General features: G+C 33.8%; 3 protein-coding genes across 4 annotated transcripts; 2 read left to right on the forward strand and 1 right to left on the reverse strand.

Annotated features, from left to right (window-relative positions):
- The first annotated feature begins 1,333 nt into the window (after positions 1-1,333).
- On the forward strand, positions 1,334-4,890 carry LOC121806004 (nuclear pore complex protein NUP50A-like). Of its 2 annotated transcripts, XM_042206065.1 has the most exons (3): positions 1,343-1,453; positions 1,790-1,991; positions 3,205-4,890. In XM_042206065.1, exons 2-3 carry the CDS (start codon positions 1,980-1,982, stop codon positions 4,681-4,683), a joined length of 1,491 nt encoding a protein of 496 aa, XP_042061999.1. In that variant the 5' UTR covers positions 1,343-1,453; positions 1,790-1,979; the 3' UTR covers positions 4,684-4,890. The 2 variants fall into 2 exon arrangements, with proteins under 2 accessions (XP_042062000.1, XP_042061999.1); XM_042206066.1 differs by lacking the exon at positions 1,790-1,991 and having other exon boundaries at positions 1,334-1,453.
- A 143-nt stretch (positions 4,891-5,033) lies between these two features.
- On the reverse strand, positions 5,034-5,839 carry LOC121806005 (thionin-like protein 2). Its single transcript, XM_042206068.1, has 2 exons — positions 5,385-5,839; positions 5,034-5,296 (listed from the first exon to the last, which is right to left on the reverse strand). Exons 1-2 carry the CDS (start codon positions 5,671-5,673, stop codon positions 5,226-5,228), a joined length of 360 nt encoding a protein of 119 aa, XP_042062002.1. The 5' UTR covers positions 5,674-5,839; the 3' UTR covers positions 5,034-5,225.
- Positions 5,840-14,171: 8,332 nt separating this feature from the next.
- On the forward strand, positions 14,172-17,912 carry LOC121805910 (heptahelical transmembrane protein 4-like). The gene is made up of 3 exons (XM_042205943.1): positions 14,172-14,779; positions 16,176-16,488; positions 17,058-17,912. Exons 1-3 carry the CDS (start codon positions 14,517-14,519, stop codon positions 17,709-17,711), a joined length of 1,230 nt encoding a protein of 409 aa, XP_042061877.1. The 5' UTR covers positions 14,172-14,516; the 3' UTR covers positions 17,712-17,912.
- The last annotated feature ends 7,104 nt before the right edge of the window (positions 17,913-25,016 follow it).

Genomic DNA, 25,016 nt, shown 5'->3' on the forward strand with positions numbered 1-25,016 from the left:
GCGCGTCAACAAACGTGAGCTCAGATGTACAAGATCTTAGCTCAATGGAGGGCGGCAACTGACCCCGAAGAGAAGAGTTTTCTTCACGCAATGCTCGTGAGTATGCGAGCCTATTTGAATCCCGCCGCGGCACAGGTGGGAGGCTCAGACGCGGGCTCAGATGCCGCAGATTTGGGGGTCCCGGATAGCGGCGACAACGGCGGCGGCGACGACGGCGAGGAGTGAGGCGGAGGCGGAGGGGCTCGTGTGTGGCGGAGGAGTTTTTTTAGATTAATGTATTTTTTTTAATTAATGTACTTTTTAAATTTCAATATTATTATTGAGTTTTCCCGTATCTGTGTCGTAAATTTAATTTTGTATTTTGTGTGTGTTAATTATTTGTTTTTATAATTTTGTTTATTGTGGCTAGGCTATGGCTGGCTAGTTGCTTGTCCAGTTGCTTGTCCTGATGATGTGGCAGGAGGAGTTTTTAGTGCTGCTGATGTGGTAGGAGGAGTTTGTGGCTAGGCTATGTCTAATGGATTATGGGGTTCGCATTTAGAATGATGTGTAGGGTTAGTATTGGATGGAAAAAAAGTATTGATTGAAGACTTTTTTTTGAACTAGACTATTTTTTGTGAACGGAGTGAGTATTAGCAAATTAAAATATAAAAGATTAAAAATATACTACTAGTTTAAGTTAGTTTAATTATGTGTTGAAACTTGATGCTTAGGATCTATTTGATAAGAAAGATAAGATATGAGAAGATACATAAAACAAGCTAATAAATACAAGCTTCATGTCAAGATATGCATATATAAAAAATAAATTCGTTGTTTTTTGATAGAAAGAAATTATCTAAATTCGTATAGTATTAAATAACAGTGGTTTAAATTGACAAATTGGTAGGTTACATAAACATAGTTAAAGCTATAATTTTGGAAGATGATGCATGCACTTGTCTTATATTAGGCTATGAGTTAAGCTTAAATATGATATCAAACAATTAGAAAATGTCCAAATATAATTCTCTATCTTGATATTACTATCTTACCAAATATGTAATATTTTGGCAGCGAGAAGAGTTCACGTCATCGATTTTAATTTTATGTCTAGAGCTTGTAACGGTGTTGCTCACTTGTTATCTAGGTGTCCAAACTTTGTGGCTTAAATTTCATTCCTAAAAATATTTGGAATATTGCATCAGAAGACACATAGTAGTATATGAAATTCTCTTTTCTCAAAAAAGTATGTGTTGAAACTTGAAGTTGAAAGTAAAAGAAGGATAACTCAATAAAATTACAACAAAATAAATTATAAATAAATCTCTTTCAAAAATTGAATATTAAAAGGGGATGCACATGTTCTAAATTCTCTTGCACGCACGCGTATTTCTAGGGTTTTAGCATATCCGAACAAAATTCAAAAATCAAAAAGCCAAAACTTGGAGTTTGAATCGAGCCCTTCTACGAGGTATGTATTTCAATTTATCCGCGCTTCCGCTTGCTCTTCCATTTCATTTACCCTCTGTCAATTCCAATTCTCTATATATAGATTAGGAGCAGAAATGTCTTTTTATTTTGCCAAGTTAGGTTTTTCTCATCTTTGTATTCGATTGCGCGACTGTTGTCTGGCACCTTTATTCAATTCAAAGATGGACGAAAGCTGAAAATGATGTTCTGACTATGTGTGTTTCTTTGATTCTTTTATTATGTTGAATTTGAGATATCGAGTTACTTCAGTATTTCATATTGGGGAAACGGAATGGAAAAGATATCTGATTTACATTAGTAGTATCTTCTTTAGCAGGAAAAAACGAATTGGATTTGAGTGTGAAATGTTCGTTCACGTCTCTGATTGATGCTGAAATGAACCGATGGGATTTTGTTTTTCAATTGCCAGAAATTTATGGAGATTGTTTTTGGTTCTTTTCTGCCTTTACTGCATCCTTGTTTTGCATTCTCTTGACTGTACTTTGGAATAATTGGGGTGTGCAGCAATGAGCATGTTGGTAAGTTTTGGTTTTCGCCCATATTTTCCTCCTCAAGTGTCTGAGTCATATATTTTAGGTATGCAAGAACATCTGAAAATTTAAAATCTGCAACATTTTTGCATACACATGTTTAGACATCTCTTCTGATTTGTATCATTTTTGAGTTTGGCAGCATTTTATCGTAATGATTTATACTTGCCTAGTGCATTGTACAATTATGACAAGCAATGTCAAATGCCGACTTGCATCCCAAAGCCTTTTTTGTGGAGTAAAACGTTATGTGCAGCATACGTTCTTATAATGTCTGGAAAGATAGCTTGTAGATAAAGGGGATAACACATTAGCAGATATGGTTACGTATCATATGGTTCTGCTGGGAATTATTGAAAGAAATCCTTGTTAACCTTGGTTATTGAATTCATTTCCATACAACTTACAGTACTTGATAATTTGGCATCTGTTATTCTATTTTCCTTGGTGTCTTGGTAGGAGCTGTTTATTTGAGGTCTATAGGATATGTGGGTTTTAGGATACGATATTTCTTTGAAATGTCATATGGCATCAGATGTTGGTTAGATTCTTATTCATGTTTTGCAATTTTGCTGGGACAACTTAAATTATGTGCTGGTGCCTTCTGTTCATTTCTCTCCACACACTCTCTCTCTCTCTCTCACACACACACATGCAGCACAGTGCAAGATGGTCTGTTGTCCTCCATAAGGGGCGGTTTTGGGGGTCTCTTACCTCTTATATTCATCTGAAAACTTACTGGCTTATTTTCAAAATTTTGTATGAAGAATGCCACCTCACCTGCCTCGGTGGAAAATTTATTATCATCATCTGGTACATCCAACATGGTTTCTGGCGGTCATCTTAATAGCAATGTCTGATCTACAATGCTTTTGGTTGAAGAATAATATCTAACACATATAACTTGAGTACTTGACAGATAATGAATAAATTATAAATTATTGTAATGCATGGTTCTCTCATTTTGCAAGTCTACTTGTTAAATTTGCAATTATCAGTTGCTAAGCTTTGGTACCTAGCATACAATTATTATTTAACTGGTTCACAACATTTATTTAGTATCCGGATATCCTTCTAAGATGAAAGGGAGATATGTGTATCTTGGCTTCTTGTTGTTGGGAGAGCTGGATGTATTAAAAATGTGGTTTTTAAAAGCATATGCTTGTATTGTTTGCTTATATTTTGGTTCGCTTTAACGCAGGGACTGCTGTGTTCCAGTGGACTGAATAAAAGCGAACTCTACTCTAGTTTTGTTTTTTTACCAGCAATGGGGGATGCAGAAAACCTTCAACCATCTAAAAAGAGAGCTGCTGGAGTCCAACTATCTCGTGAAAACCCTGGCCTGGATGACAATGAACCGGAACAAGAGACAGGAACCTTTAAGAAAGCAAGTGATGATGTTTTGGCCAAAAGAAAAATAGTGAAAGTACGTCGCCAGCAAATTTCAACTCCAGCTGCCCCACCTCCATCTTCTTCTAATCCTTTTGCTGCCATCCGGTTGATTCCTCCTACTTCATCTGCTCCTTCGCATGTAGAGGCACACAGTGGTCAGAGTAAGGAAGCTGAGAGCAAATCCGAAAATAAGGTTGACGAACCATCAAATGATGAATCCACCAAGGATGAAAAAACTGATGTCAAGGATGACAATTCTAAGCAATCTGGAAACAAGGTTGATGACTCAAAACCTCAACCAGATGATACAAATGATAATGTGGTTGACGAACCATCAAAAGATGAATCCACCAAGGTTGAAAAAATTGCTGTCATCGATGACGATTCTAAGCAATCTGAAAACAAGGTTGTTGACTCAAAACCTCAACCAGATGATACAAATGCTAATGTGGTTGACCAAGAGAAGAATAACTCTGTGGCAGAGGTAGTTGCGGAAGGTGGGAATTCTGGGGATGGGTCGACAAAGTCTACAGAAGCTGATACTGTTGTAACACAAACAGGGAAGGATGTAAAAGATTGTGGAGATGAAAAGGAGAAAGAGAATGAGGCAGCTGCAGAAAAGAATGAAGAAACTGTCCCATTTGGCTCATTTCAACAACTATCAAGTAGCCAAAATGCTTTCACCAGTCTTAGTGGAACAGGTTTTTCTGGTACCTCATTCTCATTTGGATCGATTACTACAGATGGTACTGCCCCAAAGAGTGACTCTACTACCTTCAGTTTTGGTGGTTCTAATGGAAGCTCTATTTTTGGTAGTGTTGGGGCAAGTACTATCAGTAAGAGCGAGAGCACCAAATTTCCTCCAAAGCAGGAGGTTCCTCTGGAAACCGGAGAAGAAAATGAGAAAGCTGTTTTCACTGCAGATTCTATTCTTTTTGAATATATCGGTGGATCTTGGAAGGAGCGAGGGAAAGGGGAACTGAAGGTTAATACATCGACAACAGGGACAGGAAAAGCCAGACTTGTTATGAGGGCTCGAGGAAATTATCGATTAATTCTGAATGCTAGCCTTTATCCAGACATGAAGCTTACGAATATGGACAAGAAAGGCATCACTTTTGCCTGCGTGAACAGCGCTGGTGAGGGGAAAGATACACTTTCAACATTTGCTCTGAAATTTAAGGATCCTTCTATAGTTGAAGATTTTCGAGCAGAGGTCAACAAGCACAAGTCTACTGCTCCAGTAGCACTGAGAACCCCAGAAAATTCTCCCAAAGCTGATGAATGATGAGCGCTTCCTTTCCTGTACTCGTTGAAAATATGTGAAATGCTCCTCCACGACCTTCAGTCTTGCATCTTTGTTGCAGTAGAAGACGTGTAAAACAAGAGTTTTCAGGTCAGTTTATGCGTCGTTAGCCTCTTGAGAAATGTCTTGTTTTTGGGTTAATATACATTTTATTGAACTCGTTTATATGATGAGATAACCTTTTGATTATCCCTCACATCTAAACATCACTAGTTAATTTGAAATGTGAGCCCCGTGACCATCATATAGTATTATTTATAGCTGTATTCACATCTCACAAAACTGCATCTATGTCACGGGTCATTTTACAATTTACAATAGTACAAAAAATGTAAATAAACAGTAGACCTTTCACATATCGCATTCATAGATCACAGATTTGAAGAATCTGCTTGTGACAACGATCACATACAAACTAAAGACAACAAACAAGGAGAGAATTCAGAAACATTGAGAGAGACAACAATCCTTTTGAATAACAAGATAATTAGTTTCGAAGGTACAAATCAGATAAATCAATTGTACTAAGGTGAAGTATAGCTCTTGGTGCACTTGTTGGAACATGATCCCACACAGCCATCCACCTTCTCACCATCTGCAAACAACCACCAAAATCATTCATTCATTCGTTCGTTCGTAACGCTTCAGAGAGAGAGAGAGAGAGAGAGAGAGAGAAGGCTTACTGGGCTTGTGTTTGGAGCTGAAAGCCGAGCACATGGAGAAGGCGCAGCCGAGTTTGCAGAAGCCGAGGTTGTCGGAATCGTCATGAACATCATTCTGGATTTCTTGGAAGATGCAATCCTTCAAGCAGTTGGTGGTGCAGGAACAAAGGGTTTGTGAAGGTTCAATCATGCAGAAGATGAAGCATTTTGTGTAGCATTCTTTGAAAGTAGAAGCAGTGGATTTTTCACTTAGCATGCCTACACATAAAACTAGCACAACAAGTGCTCTCAATAATTTCCTCACCTCCATTTTTCAACTTGTTATTTTCAAGAAAATGTAGGGCTATGAGCTGCTTATATAGCATAACACACACACATACATACATTTTAGAAATGAATAGTTATATGCATTTAGGTTTGTGATGTGAGGGGCAACTAAGCCATTTTTGGGATGCCCACTAATTAAGCTGTATGAGTTGAGCTAGTTCACATTTGGACACTTTTCAAATGGTGGCTAAAATACCACTTTGCATTTAAATATTTATGTTGCGTATACAAGTTCATTTGATTAAGACTGAGAAATTGCGTGACTTTGATCATTATTGGATTACTCTATTAACGATCTAATTAATAAGGCTTAACTCGAACTTGACCTATTAAAAAAGCTCTCAACTCAAACATGAATTTGACATGCTATTTTCAAACTCAAACACGACCGGCACATAGTTTAATGACATGATTTGACTCAACATGATAACTAACACGCGCGCTTAAAACCTAATTTTTAAACTTGATTTACATGATTTACCGCGAATATGAATAATGAAATTTAAAGTATAATTTTTTAAAATTAATAAAAAAAGTAAAATTATATTATTATTTTTAACCCAATCCGAATCCAACCCAAAATATCGGATTCCTAATCAAGTTGATCCGATAAGAACATGAATATAATAAGACTTGATCCAAATTCATTAATTTCGTGCGTGTTTGTGTCGTGTCAAAAATTGTTAATACCATATTTGATACGCCTCATGTAACATACACTGTGATTAAAAATATGTACTAAAAAAGTACTTAAATAAAAACAATTATAAACGTGGTCCATTTTTATAAATCAAATTCCATATCCATTTCTTAAGAGGTGTGATTCAAAACTCATACTAGAATATAATGATATCAAAGAAGTGAGCAATTTCACAACGGTGAAATTGTGACCCGAAGATAACACTATATTTATTGGTAGACTTCCCATACGAATTAAGCTTTTTTTTGTTATAAAAAACATTAGGAAACAAAATAAACATCATCAATCTATACGAATTAAGTTTTTTTTTTTGTTAAAAATCATTAGGAAACAAAATAAACATCATCAATCTATAGGTGTAGTACAAGTACAAGTACAAGAAACGATTAGTGCTTGTCAAAATTAAAAAAACAAATTAGTCTCAGAGAAACTATAATTACAATGGTCCAAGTTGGATTTATATATATTTGGGTCACAAGTTCAATGCAACATGTGAATTTTATTTGTCGTCTTTTTGTAAAGGTAACCTCATTTTCATATATAAACTTATAACGATTAGTCACATAGCTTAGAATTATTCGAAGTCCTGCTTATACTCTCTCTATTCCCTACAAATAAATTTTTTTAAACAAACATGAAAATTGATAAAGTAAGCAATGTTTTAACAAACAAAGTCTTTGATTTTAATTTCTTCATATATACTTGCACTGAATTTCAATGGAAATTTTTTTGGTATGTTAAAATTAGGGGTTAGATATAACTAAATTATGCAATCACTAATTATATTTTATTTTTGTTATTAGATCAAGGGTATCCAACAGCAGACTCAATTACTATTTATTGTGTTGATTTGTAGGTACTTCGAAGGATGATGCAACTGACCTAAAAATTTAAAGTTGTTTCATACGCATGGAGTCAATTCCCTGACCATTTAATGAAGGATGGACGAGTCACATATCACTCGACCACACCTTGGATTTCCATCACTAAATAATTTAATTTATGTTTCTACTACCATTATCTTCCTGAAAAGTATTTATAGTTATGTCACTATCCCTTCCCCTACTACAAAATTTATAAGTTAATGATACATAATTCATTCTCGACGATTAGTAATAATCACAATAGCATTCAACAGTTAAGCATGTCCAAAATGACCAAACAACATAAATTCACCAATTTTTTGTTGTTGTATATTTTGATTAGTATGGTAGAAAGTTTCTAGAGTAATACGAGTGAATCCAATGGATGTCATTACTTTCAGAAAAGAAGATGAATTCATGCGGAAAACCAAAAGTAAAAAAAAAAGAAAGAAAAGAAAGAAAATGGTAATAAATAAAATCAATTAAAGAAAGTGTTCGTGATTGAGTTGCACTTGTATGGTGCTCTGCAAAAAAAAAAAACAACTTCCTCACCAATAAATTTATATACTATATAAATTATTTCATAGACATCTGAAACTCTGCCACTAATTATCTTATACTTAATTAAATAAAGTTGACCTATCATGTAGATGATTTTTTTTTCATTTTATTACCCTCTTAATTATATCATAGAATTTGGGATTTGGTCCTTTTCTATTAATTTAATCCGGTAAAATTATATTGACGACTTCATGTGTTGGTATGCATTACTTTACTTCCAAAATTAGATTATCATAATGTATTGGTTTAATAAAATTAGCAGTTATTTTTTCTTTAGTCAAATAGGTTTTAAAACATTACCACAATAACTTTATTAATAACTACCATTTTCGTTTTGTCATTTTTATAGTTAAATTCGATAAATATTTAATACTGGAGTAGTATTTTAATTTATACCATTTTCTTACTTTTGAATTTTTTTTATTTGTATATGGAGCCTATATACTTTTCACCACCAAGATCACGCAAAAAAAACACTTACAAGAGAATTTTCTGTGTGAATTTTGAATAGTCTAAAAGTATTTTATTTGTCATTCATAAAACTTAATTTCGCCAAATGTGGATATTTTATTTGTAGTATATCTTATTTGTAGTATATTTTAATTAAAATTATACTTATTTTAATTACAATTATACTTATTTTCCTACAGAGTCTAGTCAACACTTCTTCTCCTAGTCTATCATGCTTATTTTAATTAGTTTATATTCTTAGCTGTAAATATATTTTTATTCTTATTTACTCTATATTTTTTTATTTAATTTATTTAATTATTAATATATCGTCATTATTAGAAATTCTTTTGTTCCATGCATAGCACGGGTGATAACACTAGTATATATAAACACCATGATAGGAAGTGACAAATTCTTTCATTCACAAATTAGTAAGCATAGACATAGAAAACAAAAATGAGTTCAAAATTTGCAGGGATTATGGTGATGGTGATTCTTATCATAGGGGTTGGTGCAGATTATTCTGAAAATAAGAGTAATCTATGTAAATGGAAATGCAACTTGAAATGTGCCTTTTTTAAAAGGCCTTCATGCATAAATAAATGCTTGAAAAAATGTCATTTAGTATCAAATCAAATGGAAGTGAATTTCCCATGCGCCAATGGATGTGTCAATTCTAAGTGCAAAATGTTTGCCTCGGGTAAAAAAATAATATCAAAATAATTTAAAATTTTAATTTATTTTGTTGCATTTACATGTGTTGTAAGTAACAAATGGTACTATTGTTTGACAGATGGTCCACATTTTGAAGAATGCTTGGATATGTGTTCAGACGATTGTAGCAGTGTAAAAAATAAAGCATAATTCCATATTCCATATGAATGGAAATGTAATTTGATACTACAATTAATACTAGTAATATAAGTACTATTTATAATAAGCGCTGAAGAAACTGAGAACAAAGTTTAACAGTGCCAATGATTTAACTTCAAAATATTTCTTCAATATTTCAAGTTATGTATGTATGCTGGTCAATTCTCTTAAAACTAAGAAAAGAAAGAGAGAACATTCCGATTAATGGTTGCTTGATCATAATTCATACTCTCTCCGTCCCCAAATAATATGTATTTTGGGTTCGGCACGAGTTTTAATGTAAAATTGGTAAAGAGAATAGACGTAAAGAGAAAAAGTAATTATGCCATGTTTGATTACCAGAATTCTGTCTGGGAAATTAATCTAATTTCTTAAATTTTAAATTCCTGTGTTTGTTTCGGTTTTTAATCAAACTGGGAAGTAATCAGAATCCCGAGAACAAGTAACGTTAGTACAACTTTTCAGGATTCAGAATCCTAACTTTTCTTAGGTATTCTTTTTCGCAGTTTTAGGATTCTTACTTATTTAATACAATATATTATTATTATTATTACTATTATTACTAATATTATTATTACAATGTTTAAAAATAATTAAAATTATAAATCATACTTATTTTTATTATAATAAATAACTATGATTAAAATTATCATAATTATAATTATATTTTATAAAATTTTATAATAGTAATTAATAATTTATTAAATAATTAAAATATAATTATATAATATAAATCGTACTAGTAAATTATAATTATTATATTTTATAAATTAATAATTAATCTAGTAAGTTGTAGTGAAATTTTAAATTATAAAATCTATTCAATTATAATATCCGTAAATATAATAATAATAATAATAATAATAATAATCATATTTATAATTATAATAAATGAGTATTACTCTATGTTACTATAATTATAATTATATTATTATATATTATGATGGATAATCCATATTTAAACTATCCATTGTAATAATAAATAATAAATAATAATTATTATTTGTAATTAATAACTTATTAAAAATTTTACATTATTATTCTTTTTTATAAATAAAAAAGTAATAAGTATATTTTTAGTTCGGTGTTTAAATTAAATATAAATATAAAATCTTGTTATTTTTCAAACACAGGAAAGTAAGATTATTAAGAATCACATTCCCGGGATTCATTTTTTCAGGAATCATTTTCCTTGCCAATTTTACTTTCCCATCAACCAAACACGACATTAAAGTATTGTTAGTGGAAAATGGGTCCCACCTCATTAAGGAGAAAAAGGTTTTCAAGAATTAGAAAGTGCATATTCTTGTGGGACGGATTAAAAAAGAAAGAGTGCATATTCTTGTGGGACGGAGGGAATATATATCAAATTAGTCCAGGCAAGTTTTCTTCTTTGCTATTCTACACTATTGTGTCTCCCTTGTATAATTACAAATGTTAGCTTTACATTTCTTGGTTGCTTGTTAAGCAAGATTTTCACAATGAAGGATCAAAAGAAGTTTATCTCCCAGGACCAAATGTTCCTAAGAACTTCAAAGAAGATAAACTTCAATTGAACCACCAATTTTTTAGTTGTCTAAATCTGAAATTTGTAATATCTCAAAACTTGCCACATCTCCTTCTCTCTTCTTAACTTATTTCTCTTCAACATGCTACCTTTCTCTCCCTTTATTTCTTTTCTTGATTCTTGATGCCAGAAGAGTAGCTATCAGCTTCTCTCGAATGACACTAACTGTCCATGCTGGTATTTATAACGGTTGAAATCTTCTAGTCTTAGCTTTCTTTTCAGGCTCTCTTTTTCTTATATACTTTAACCAGTCTTTCTTTATTATTAACGTGGATCTAGATGATTGCATGCAGTAAATGTAATAGAATAGTAGTACTCTCCGTTCCAATTAAGTTGGTACAAAACTTTTGGACACGAATATTAAGAAATTATATTATATAAATTAAATGAAAGTAAAATAAAATAGGAAAGAGAAAAAAGTAAGAGAAATAAAGAGAGAGTAAAGTAGATGATGAAATAAAATATGAGTGATGAGATGTTTTGTTTTTAGTCAAAAAGAGAAATGACTCAACGTTGTTGGGACGTCCCAAAAAAGAATGCGACCCAACTTAGTTGGGACAGAGGGAGTATTAGTATAAGATTGTGAATGTAAAAAGTTGTTGGAATATGGGTTCTACATACTAAAAGTGGAATAAAGTATATAGTTCTATAAATCATGGACAACCCAAAATGGCAAAAGGTCTCTTTAAATGGTGGACGGAGGGAGTTGTAAAATGGGAAATGACTCTACTACTATGGAACGTACCAAAATGACAAAATGACTCCACTATTATGGAATGTGGGAATTATTTTTTACTAAAAAACGTAATGACTCTATTACTATGGAATGCCCAAAATAGAAAAATAATTATACTATTATAGAACGATGGGAGTAATACTTGTTATAAAATTTATTTATTTTTGCTAATTCCTAACTAAGTATCCATCTTCAAATTGTTAAGATTTCGTTCATATGTAAATTTGCCCCCTCTACAAATTCCTCACTCTGCACTTGTCACCAACGGTAACGTCCATGTATGATTTTCCAACGATCATATTAACTCCTACTTATTTTAAATTTAGTACAGATTGCCCAATTAATTCCATACGTATTAATTTAATTAAGTTTGCAATAATTAAAAGTCAACCAGCATTAAATAACATTCTAAATCCAATCCTACAAACGCGTTACAAAATTGAACGAAATTAATAAAAATTTGTATAAATAGTGATAGATGTGTAATTTTAGGTTTATTACAAAAAAGATAATATAGCACTCAAGTTCAATTAATTAACCCAAATATTACCACTTCGCTGCAAGATTACAACTTCGTGTGTAGTAATTTAAGGTGTCGATCCACAGGGAAGGAAAGATTATTTAACTCTAAAATGTAGAAAACACATACTAAAGAGGATTTTAATTTGAAAATTTTGATTTCTAGATTATGCAAAAGCAAACAGACGAACTAAAACAAGTAAGACGATTTAAGAGAAGAACATGTTACTCCAAACACTCATGGATAATACAATGATTTATTCTTATATCCAACTTTATCTTATGACTTTCGGGACCTTACAAACAATTCACGATGCTAGCACTGAACATGCGCGACATACAAAAGTTCAAGAATAGCTGAACACATATTCTAAAAACTTATCTTCATTAATCTAAGAATCCTACGGATGCCCGAGAATCAGAGATCAACTACTATTAGCACATGAAATCCATTATCAAATTATCATTTGAACAAATCTAATTGATAATTCATTACCATAATGATCCAACTTATTCAAAGTTAAAGAGACATTCAAAAAAGCCTAAAGATCTACTACAAAAGGTGCACCAAAAGTAATAGATTCAAACAATAAAAACGTGATAATGACGATCATAAGATAAAGAAGAACATAGTATAAATCAAACAATTTATTTATCCATCTACATGTTTGGAGCAACACTAAGATTTCTAGCCACTCATTGTCAAACTAGGAGCAATACAAAATGGAAGAAAAACCCTTTGAACCATGGAACTTTGAAGAATATGGCGTGGCGTCACTTCCTTGCAATTGGATTCTTCCTTCTCTCCTTTTTTTTTCTCTCTCTCTTTTTCTCTGTAAAAACCGTCCCCCCTCTCCTTTCCGCAAGTCGTCTTTCTTTATTTTTTTAATCCTCCAACTGCTGTCCGAAACTGCTAAAATGCAGTTGAGATTGCATACGCCCGACCGGACGAAATTAAAAGGGAAAATCGCCCGACCGGGCGTTTTCGTCTGGACTCCGCATGCTTGTCGAATCTCACCCGACCGGGTGTATTTTTAAACCAACAAATCCACCCGAGCGGGTGATACTCTCTGGAGTCTCCACGCCTTACAAACCTCACCCGGGCTGGTTTTGGAATATCTACCCGGGCGGGTCAGTGGCTTTGCCGAGTGAAATTGCAGACTGTGGTGCTGTTCGGAGCATTGGGCGTCATTTCCGATGGATTTCCGGTGAACTTCTAGCTTTTTACATCCTAAACAAGGATGGAAACACGATATTATGAGTCGTAATTAACATAAAGATGTATAGTCTAAGGGGAAAAATGTAGGAAATATGCTTCGCATCAAGTGACATAACTGAAGAAGAAAATATAGAGAGAAAAATGAAGGTGAAAGCAATGTTAGTGGTTGTAGTGATTATGGATGTGATCATGTGTGCCGCAGATGCAGAAGCAGACGCTCACCGACAATGTGTATGTGTGCGTGACTGCAGCGATAGATGTTTTGATGCTCAAAACATATGGCTTTGCATCCGACAATGCCAGAATCTTTGCTATCTGTTGTAATGATCTTGAGTTAAGTACTCGATTTGAATCTTTGATAGAATGGATTGAAAAAAGATGACAATTAGCATTATTATTAATGCAATTTAGTTATTTATAATATCTCAAAAATTATTATTGATATCCTTAATTTATAAATTATATAATACGAAAGGTAGATTTATGTATTATATTACTATACTACTAATATATAATAAAATATGATAAGATATACTTCCTCCGTTCCACATTTGATGTGGGCATGAGTTTTAGAAAGGTAAAGAACAGTGAGTTGAAAAAAATTAGTAGAATATGAAGTCTATTTTTTTATATTAATTTTATAATAAAATAAGAGTGAAGTGAGCTAATGTAGTCATCCACATATGATTTCGCTAGTCTTGCTATCTATTGTTGAACTGAAATCTATATTCAACAACATACCTTTGAGTATAAGTATATAACTAAGAAAACGGTCTAATAATGGCATGTGATGTTGCTTGTAATTAGTAAACTAGGAGTAAAGACAATAGTATTTTATTTCTTGCACTTTCATTTTTTATTGATTTATTGAATATATATCATTAACCGATTTCATATACTACTAATTGTAAATTAAATTATGAAATTAAAAAAAAAACTTATAAATTTGTCTCTTTCTACTAAACGTGAGTAGCTGCGGCATGTGTTTATATTTGTGATTGTGTGAGGGATTGGATTTCGTGGCAGTTAGAGAAAATTATCAATCAAATTGTAAACGCAGAGAATCAATTCGGCATCCATAAATGCTAAATCCCCAATTGAATTTGTTGATTACCAGATTTCTGTTAAATCATTGATTACTTCGCCCACTAGTTTGATTCCTAACCTTCTCCGCTCGCAAATTTCTCGTCGAATCCGCCCAGATTTAAAAACAAGATCAATCCAGCCCCATACTCCCGCAAATTTGCAGCTTAGGTAATCCTTATTGTTGTTGGTCAACAAATTAGCCGAATTTCTGATAAGCTGGATTGAAATTTGGTGATTTTTGAGCGGAGAATGGGTAAGAATGAGGCGAATCGTAGTGCGGTGAAATCGTACGATGGATCGGATGAGAATTTGGTATCGCGTTCTTCGTCGAGAGAAGGGGAAGGGAAGAAATTGTGGAAGAAGGTGAAATATCAGCTGGTGGAGTACCACGCGCTGCCTGGATATTTGAAGGATAATGAGTATATCCTAGCTCATTACAGGGCTGAATGGCCTCTGAAGCAGGCCTTGCTCAGCGTTTTCTCCATTCACAATGAGACTCTCAACGTTTGGACGTAAGAGTTTTTATTGTTGATGTCTTCAATGTTTATATGATGTTTGCTGTTGTCTTGAGAAATGCTATATTCTTTATTCGGCTTAAGCAGAATCATCACAGGGATCCATTTCATTGAGATAATCGTTCCAAAATATTTGGTGCAAGCTGAATAATTTAAGGTGTCTGTATCTTGCATGATCATGCGATCTCCCCAAGATTGTGGATGTAGCTATGTAGTGTCGATCGTGGAGTTCTCTGTCGCTAGATAAAAAAATGTTATGCCCAGAGCTTGAGTTCAGATTCGTAATGTGGAGATCCTAGGCAGGGGATAGGCTTTTAGTATTTGGTTCAGTTCTAATTTATCATATTCTGGGTGATCGGTTTGTTACCATATGTGCTCCTAGTTTTATCAACAAAACCATGCAATAAGGTGCTTATCTTAATGAAGTCAATTATTTCTATGTCATGTAACCTCATGTTCTCTTGCCTCAAAAGATATTTAGTGAATGAGAAAGTTGTAAAGAGCTCATAGTTTCATGGATGGCAACTTCAAGTTTTCCCTCATTATTCGATAGGACTAAGTGTCATTAGATCTAGTTTTCGCAAGACATTTTTTTATACTAGTCATTCTAAAAAAGGAACCAAATTTCTCATAAGTAACAAGTCATCTAGTAGTATCTTGAGAGCTAAGAAACGAGCTTTAAGATTTACTGCATGCTGTTTCTCATCGCACTCAAAAGTAATCCAGTTTTAATCTGAACTTAATGCTTCAATCTGATTCCAGTACATACAAATACAATTGCTCTAATTGATAAAGGAATTGATGTATTAAGCTTAGCTTTCTTAAAGGTAGCCTTAATGTACATCTACCATCTATCTAAATTGCTTTTGGTGGTTAGTAGGACTAATTACAAAACACATCCCTGTTATGGCCATGTGGCCACTGGGCCATTACCATATATTGCAATGTTTGGATGCCCTTTATGCAGTGTATCCTGAAAAGTCACCTGGAGAGGAGCTGGAAGCATTGAAAGATAATAATGATGGATTTTGAAAGGAACAATATGATGTGTCCAAGTTTCACTGTTTGATGCCCTTGCATTTAATAGTATAATAATACAAAAGATGTTGGTGTGATGCTGTGCTAATTTTTATTTTAGATGTGTGGCTTCGTATTAAATGCTGCTTTAAGAATAAAGAGCATGATAGTGAGATTCTACCACAAATAGGTTTGTTGGGGCATTGGGTTTGTGCTGGAAACATAGTTATATTGATTTTCTAGATATCTATGTTTTTTCTGCTTGTCATTACTTTGGACTTATTACCGTGGTGTTGATGCCGTTTTTACTTTCTTATTATGGCTACATCTTTTGAAATATTCCCCATCATTCATTCAATATCTCTCCTCTGTGCAGGCATTTGATTGGATTCTTCCTTTTCCTCTCTCTAACCATTTACACTGCAATGAAGGTTCCAAATGTTGTCGACCTGAATTTGCCAAGTGCACTCAGGAATGCGGATTTTCAAAAATTGCATGCAGAACTTATTACTAGTCTCCCATCCTTGCCACATATGCCCGATCTTCAGAGGCTTCGTGAGGAGTTGAAAACTGCATTGCCTTCAATGAACTTGTCACCATACTTATCTAATTGGCACATCGTGGAACTCCTCTCTAACTGTTTACCAGAGAATCTGACTCACAGCAACCACACTGATACTTGTGTTCTGGTACTCTACTTCCTCTTTACAGTGGTGTTTCTGGTTTGCTTACTCGTTTACCTTATCCTTGACCAGCATACATGAGATTTCATGGGCCTAACTAATTGAGAATCCATTTTATTGTTTTATAACAAAAAAATGTGAAAGTTGTTGCCAGATGCTCAGCTGCATGCAGTTACTGGGTGGTTTATTTGAACTAAATTGACGAGTAAACTGTATCTTAATATAGTGTGTAGTGCTGTGTTTACTGATCACCTCGTCTTAAGGTTTGAGCAGATTGTATACTTAGATAACAAATTTATTATCGTCATTGCACTAATGTGCGAGCAGTTCCTTTGTTTAAAATCTTGTACATAATTACTTCTTTTTAATGGGTGGCACTGAGATATTATTTGTTTGGATCTTTCCCTTTAATATCATGTCGAATGACTGCCTCTTCTAAATCTTTGAAGTTGATTGCAGTATGAAATTTACATTATAATTTTGCTTTAGTACCTTAGCTTGACTCCACTATTCACATACTACTAATTTTGGCCTCACCAACGTTAACATAATTTGCATGGTTTAATTGTTTTCAGCATCATATGAAAGAGGATGTGGCGAACATAATAGCTCCATTGTTGGTGAGGCCAATCACCCGTTGGCCATTCTTTGCTTTCTTGGGCGGGGCTATGTTTTGCTTGTTAGCCAGCAGCACATGCCACTTGCTCTCCTGTCACTCTGAGCGCGTAGCATACGTCATGCTTCGGCTCGACTATGCAGGGATTGCTGCTCTTATCTCGACATCCTTCTACCCACCCGTATACTACTCCTTCATGTGCTATCCTTTTTTCTGCAATCTCTACATGGGCTTCATTACTCTACTGGGAATTGGCACAATCCTGGCATCTCTTCTTCCGATGTTCCAAAGCCCCGAGTACCGCACCTTCCGAGCATCCCTCTTCTTTGGGATGGGTTTCTCTGGCGCAGCCCCCATCTTACACAAGCTAATCTTGTTCTGGCACCAGCCGGAGGCGCTCCACACTACAGGATACGAAGTTTTGATGGGACTGTTTTACGGCATAGGAGCACTGGTATATGCAATGAGAATCCCAGAGAGATGGATGCCGGGGAAATTCGACATTGCTGGCCACAGCCACCAGCTCTTCCACGTTCTTGTTGTAGCCGGAGCTTATACGCATTATCGTGCAGGACTTGTGTATCTCAGGTGGAGAGACCTGCAAGGATGCTGAGGAAATTAAACTCAAATTGTTAAGAGTAAGTTTAGGTGGTAAATATGCCAATTAATTCAGTGGTAAAGCTGATGTTGTGAAGAAAATAATTGGAGCAAATGCTTGAACGCCATATCGCGTTAATGTTGTTTTAGTCAAGTCTAATATGTTTAGAATCTTAGAATTCTTATGCATATAAATTAGAGTAAATATTACAAACAATGTATCCATTATTTAAGGGTTTTATTGAAAAATCAGATTTTATTAAAAAAAAATTCCCACTTCCCACAAAAATATTCCCATGTAGTAGTATGATTTATTTTTTCATTTTTTCCTCTAAAATTCACATTTTTTTCATCTATAAATGCCTCCAATTCCATTCCAAAAAAATCACACAACTACTCTCCCAGTCTCATTTTCTCTCTCAAATTTTGCTAACATGTCCGGCCAACAATCTCCAATCATCCTTGGCGGTGGAACCAATGGTTCGGCAGTCCGACGTCTACTCCGTCATCTGATGCGCATTTTTCGTCGTCTCCTCTTACCCAAGGCTCGAACATTCTGGGTGACTATTGACCTTACCCAGTGGACATGCAAAATGCTGGCGAGGGCAATTCAGGAGCAAGAGGACTTCAACGTCCGCACCCCATACACCCCGTCGGAGATGGACAAATTGTCCCAGGCCTATGTTACGGTGTTGGAAGATTTGGTCAACTGCACCAGTGGAGGAGGTTTTGGGAGTGCATCATCACCGTCGCCAAATGATTGGATAGAACCAGAGCGCGCAACGCAAGTATGTTGCGCAATGCGTTTGTAAGGGCAAACGAAGAAATCCAAAAGTTTCAGGGATTTTATCTCGAGGAAATGAGGACGGCCGCCAGTGGCACGAGTGAAGCTGACATCATGACGGATTGACGGGGACCATGTTGGCCTACCAACCGATGACGCACAAACCATTCAAGCATATCATGACGAGGGCTAGCCACCGTCGCGCACAAAGTACTACTATTAGTACTACTATCCGACGGTGGCTAGCCCTCGTCGTGATATACTTAGTAGTACAAATTTCTAATAGTAGTACTTTAGAGCATCCACAGCGGTTGAGCGCAGCCGTCCGTCCGTGCCAGTGGCGCGGCACCTGCTGCGCTCTTGCCGCTGGCACGGCGCTGCTCAATGCATCGAGCATGTCCGTGCCAGCGAGCAGTCCACGTGTCAGCCGTCCATTAGCCAACGGCAATGCCGTTGGCAATTTGATTTTTTTAAAAAAAATCAGATTTTAATTAAAAAATCCGATTAAAAATAAAAAAATATTTTCTCACTTCCCAAAAAATTATATTCGTTTTCTACCCAATTTTAATTTATTTTTCAGTTTTTTTTCTCCAAAAATACACATTTTCATCTATAAATACCCTCACTTCCACACCAAAAATTCACACCACACTACACAATTCTCATCTAAATTCTCTCATTTCTATTCTTACAATTCTCAATCTTTCTTTCACTCACAACAAAAAAATGTCCGGCTCCGGCGATCACCTCTCCGGTTCCCACGGTTGGAACCCCGATTGGTTCGGTTCACAACCATTTCCTAGTCCGGAAACCGAATATTCGGCCCCTCCTCAAACCCAAGGTTCGCAAGTTCCGGGTGGCTACCGGCCTTACCCGATCGACGACCAAGATGCCCCCGAAGGGCAATACGGGTGGACACCCGAACCACCCGTACCTAGAGCGGGAGGGAACAGCCCCTCTCAAACTCCTCCTCTTCCTACTCGTGGTGTCCGCACCCCGTACACTCCGGGGGAGATGGAGCAATTATTCAAAGCGTACTTGTCAATCTCCGAAGATCCGGAGGTTGGCACGAACCAATCCGGTGACTATTATTGGTAGCGCATCTGTCACCGGTACAATCAAAATCGGTCGGCTGGAACAATCGAGCCCAACGAGAGTATGGTGCGTAATGCCATATACAGAGCCAACGAAGAAATTCAAAAGTTCCAGGGGTATTACCTCCAGGAAGAGCGGCCGGAGCGAGCTTGACATCATCAGTTCCGCCTTAGCGACCTACCAATCCATGAACTACAAGCCATTCAAGTACCTCAACATTTGGCAGGAGACGAGGGCGCATCCGAAGTATAGGGGAGGCGTATCATCCTCCTCTAGCTCCTCCTCCAAACGGTCGAGGTCAGTATCCCTATCCGACGTCGGGTCCGAGGATGTGGCTAGCCAACTTGCCGGAGCTAACTTGGGTAGCCCCGACGTCGGCCCGAGTAGTTCCCAACGCCGGCCGCAAGGAAGGAAGAAGGCGGCGGCTAACCGCCGTGTGCCGCGACTCTATCCGCCCCCGCTCCCGCTGCCTATGTGCCACCTCAACCCCCCTACCAACTCGTTGTGGGGGATTTTGGCCCAACTCAATTTGGTTGATAGGTCAACTATGACCCCTGAGCAACTTCGATCGCATGTGGCAATGATACGGAGTCTCCAAAGAACATTGGGAGTAGAGCCGAATGAATAGTCATCCACGGGGTAATTTTTATTTTTTAGGTGTTTAATTATGTAATTTTTAATTTTTAGGATTTTAATTATGTAATTTTTAATTTTTAGTATTTTAATTATGTAATTTTTAATTTTTAGTATCTTATTTATGTAATTTTTAATTTTTTTTGTAATTTGTAATATTATTCCGGGTATTTTAATGCATTTTAATATTGTGGAAATGTTTTTATTTAAATTGAATAATAGAATGGTGGGACCCTTGAGCTTGTCCTTGCGGAAGAGCACAGATGTGGGTGTTGTGCTCTTGCCTAAGAGCAGGGAGTAAAAGTGGGACCGGGCCCACATCCGTGCTCGTTGGCAAGAGCACGGATGTGGATGCTCTTATATAGCTAATTATATTACTCCTTCCGTTCCCAAAGAATATGTATTTTGAGTTCATCACGAGTTTTAATGTATTATTGGTAAAGTAAGAAAGATATAGATAGAGAAAGTTTTTTTAGTATTGTTAGTTGAGAAAGGGTCACACCTCATTAGAGAGAAGAGAGTTTCCAGAATTGGAATGTTCATACACTTTGGGGTTTCAATGCATTATTGGTAAAGTAAGAGAGAGATAGATGATAGAGAAAGTTTTTTAAGTATTGTTAGTTAGAATGAGTCCACCTTATTAGATAGAAGAGAGTTTTCAGAATTGGAATGTTCATACTCTATGGGGTTTTAATATATTATTGATAAAGTAAAAGAGAGATAGATAGAGAAAGTTTTTTAAATATTGTTAGTTGAGAATGAGTCCACCTTATTAGAGAGAAGAGAGTTTCTAAAACTGGAATGTTCATACTCATTGAGGTCGGATGAAAAAGAAAATAGTGCATACTTTTCAGGAACGAAAGAAGTAGTAGTATTTTTTAAAAGAGTATCAATTAAGGCAATAAAGAGTGACCGATAAAAAAAATAGGTCATCGTAATAGTGGATTCCATGTGCCCACTCCTGCCTAGCGAAAATAGTGGCTGGTTCCATGTTACTATTCCATATTTCCAAGGGTAATATAGTAAGTACAATATAAATTTAAACTGAATAAGCGCACCAAACGATAACATCTATGAACTTTATTTTAAATTAATGAAATGATATCTTAACAAAAACTTGATTATCCAACTATTTCAACGCGTCATGTGATAATGATTCCAATATATTCTAGCAATAAAATAGTATACTAGAAAACTAACGACATTTAATACTTTGAAAGGGTTTGTGTTGTTGTGACAGAAAGGCTATGAACTTTCGACCATGTCAATTCCATCGTCAACCCATAGTTGAGATTGATAAATAGAGTACTACCGTTTCGTGCAATTAAAGTATTGAAATTTGTTTAACTTAATTCTAGAAAATGAAATAAGTATTTTGATATTAAAATTTGCATATCACAATATATTGTTCTAATAATTTAATTTCAATTATGGTAAGTAATATTTACTAAATAACTAGTAGTAGTAATTTTTTGCTATGTGCTGATCATTCACATTTATCAATCATTTAGACATATCACTATTAAGTCTCTAACTACATTGGGACAAACTAATGATGATTATAGTGCCATGAGACACATCACTAATTATAAATAGGCAGAATATGTTTCGAAGAATGAATTCAAGATTTATATTTATCAGCCTATTTCGTTATTTCTAATTATGAAACTAAAGAAAACATTTATATGCTTGTTAAATAATTTTTAAATGAATAAAGATATATTAACAAAAATTGTACATACAAAATGCCCTTAAATTTTAAACCGGCTTTATCTAAACCGGTTTTCTTATTAATGTATTGTTTCCTTCCTAAATTGCCCTTTTTATATTTGTAAAGAGCACAAAAAAACGTTTTCAATTTATGTACTCTTTTAATTATAGAAATCCAAAACTTTAGGCAAATTCAAATTGAATTGTCCTTTCTATATTTCAAAGATATAAAATTTTGTCTAACAAACTATATAACGCATTAAATCTAATAAAGTTCAAAATAATATTTGAAGACTTTTTAACGTATTTATTATGACTAATTCACTTTAAAAACTTTTAAATTTTCAAATTTATTTTTATTATGTATTTAACCCTTTAAACTTCAAGTAATGTTCAAGATTAATATTGGAACTGATTTAATAGTTATCAATTAGTTGGATAATAGTACTAAAAAATTAAGTACACATGCACACATAGTATATGGCTATATCATATCGAATTTTATTTCATGATTTCCGCGAAAAAATATAGAGGATACAAGGAAAATGATTTAACAATCATCAATTATTACAATTTTAAGAATTAGTATATATAAAAAATAATAAGAATCGTAGTAATAATAATAATAACAACAATAATAATAAGAATAATAACAATAACAATAATAATATAATAATAATAATAATAAGAACAAGAATAATAACAATAACAACAATAATAATAACTGAACAAATGACTATTATTATTTTAATTTATTTTATTACTATTATTATATACTCGCTTTGTCCCATAATGGATGGCACACTCGAGAAATGACACGAGATTTTAGAAGATGTTGTTTTCTGTGTTAGGTGAAGAGAAAAAATAGTATATTTATATTAATGTGAGAGAGAACTTTTTCTAAAAAAAAGAAAATGTGACATCTTTTGTGGGACAAACTAAAAAAGAAAGTGTGACATCTATTATGGGACGGAGGGAGTACTGTATTACTAATTTCGTTTTAAGATTTTTGCGTGAATATATGGAGAAACGAGGAACTCAACTTAATTATAATCAATTAGTTAGATGATAATACTAAAAAAATATACATGTGGCCATTTTGTAAAAATAAAGATGTAGGAAATAAAAAATCATCTTAATGATCATCTATTAATTGGGTGATATCACTAAGAAAATTAATTTTATACATCTATAGTCATTTTTATAATTTAATCTCTTAAAAATTATTCAGTAATTAAACAATTGGACTCAAATGACCGTTATCAATTTACTTGCTATATATCATAGCTAATTTTGTTTTATGAAATTTGCGTGAAGTTGTAGAGTATATAAAGAAATCGATGTAATAATCAACAATTAGTTGTGTGATAACATTGAGAAATTAAGTATCTATATGAAATTTCCATGAAGATGTAGGGTATACAATGAAATCAATTTAATAATCATCAATAGAATTTAAGTATACTATATACATAGTAGTCATTTTTATTATATTTACAATCTTAAGACTTAGTTAAAAGTAAAATAATCGGTTGTGATCAATTTAATTTGTTTCTTTCACTATCATGAAGTATATTACTATTTAAGTTCGTTTCCTGATTTTTCGCGTGAAGAAGATGTAGAGTATAAAATGAAATCAAATTAATGATCATCAATTAGTTAAGTGATACTAGCATAGCACATAGAAATTAAATATAAATGTAGTATTTTTTATGATTTACAATATTACGATTTGTTTGAAAATAAAATATACGTGAATAGCTATTATCAATTTAATTTATATTTCATATTAATTTTTTTTCTTGATTTTTACATAAAGATGTAGTGTATATAATAAAATCGACTTAATGATCATCAATTAATTATGTGGTACTAATACCGAGAAATTAAGAAGTATATATATATATATATCCTATATATATATATATATATATATATATATATATGGACTCTATATATAGGGTTGTGATCAATGTCGAACCAATTTTAAAGACCGAACTAGAGACCAAATCTGAGCCATTAGATCTAATTTTTTTGATGAGATGTGCTGCTGTATAAATTTTTCGGTCTTCATTACAAGCCCATTTTACTTCATTGTATATATTTATTACTTCATTCCGTACGTAATACCTTGAAACTACAACATGTTTTTACTTTCTTCCAGTAGGTTTTGAAATGATTCAACATATGTTTCATTTGAATTCATTGACCTGACTTTTTACTTTATTTACATTAAAAAATGCAATTTATTCAAGTGCGTTTATTACTTCATTCAGAAACGTTATTACTTCATTGGATAAGGTTTTTACTTCATTCCAGTAGGACTTCACATACTTCATTCCAATAATTTATTGCATCATTCCATGTGTTTATTACATCATATCAGCGTTGTGGTGGTGGTGATAGATATTGTAGAGAGAAAGAACGACACGCGACGGCGAAACCGCATTTACGTACTGGAATGAAGTAATAATCCTACTGGAATGAAGTAAAAACCTACTGGAATGAAGTAAAAACCTACTGGAAAGAATTTAAATCTTTGTAACATGTTTGTATGACTTATTTACATTCGGATGAATTAAAATAGGCACATGATGAAGGTGAAAATAAATTATAAATTTGTGCCTCTCATCCATAAAAAACTAGATCGAAAAACCCTAATTTGGTATGGTTCGGTGGTTCGGTCTTTAAGAGTGGATTTGTGAATAATGGGACTCTATATATATATATATATATATATATATATATATATATATATATATATATATATAGGGTTGTGATCAATTGAGATTTTTTAGCCTAATTGAGAATTGAGATGCATTATAAGTCACTCATTTTTATTAAATGAGTGGTCCAGAATCTGCCACATGGAAAATATTTTTACATTAATTAATTGTGAAAGGGCATATTTGTAATTTCATCATATATTTTATTTAATAAATATTTTTTTTATTTTTTTAAAAAAAATTATTTTTTTTTCGATTTTTTATTTTTTTATTTATTTTATTTATTTATTTATTTTTTTTGTCAACTACATATACAATTCATGTCAACTACACACATGTAATGTCAACTACATATACAATTCATGTCAACTAC

The sequence above is a fragment of the Salvia splendens genome, chromosome 5, assembly GCF_004379255.2.
Source record: "Salvia splendens isolate huo1 chromosome 5, SspV2, whole genome shotgun sequence".
Lineage (NCBI taxonomy): Eukaryota > Viridiplantae > Streptophyta > Magnoliopsida > Lamiales > Lamiaceae > Salvia > Salvia splendens.

Coding starts and splice junctions, on each gene's coding strand:
- LOC121805910 (XM_042205943.1), top strand. CDS start 14,517: ATGGGTAAGAATGAGGCGAATCGTAGTGCGGTGAAATCGTACGATGGA. Junction 14,780..16,175: donor GAGACTCTCAACGTTTGGAC/GTAAGAGTTTTT, acceptor TCCTCTGTGCAG/GCATTTGATTGGATTCTTCC. Junction 16,489..17,057: donor ACACTGATACTTGTGTTCTG/GTACTCTACTTC, acceptor AATTGTTTTCAG/CATCATATGAAAGAGGATGT.
- LOC121806005 (XM_042206068.1), bottom strand. CDS start 5,673: ATGGAGGTGAGGAAATTATTGAGAGCACTTGTTGTGCTAGTTTTATGT. Junction 5,297..5,384: donor CAGCTCCAAACACAAGCCCA/GTAAGCCTTCTC, acceptor GGTTGTTTGCAG/ATGGTGAGAAGGTGGATGGC.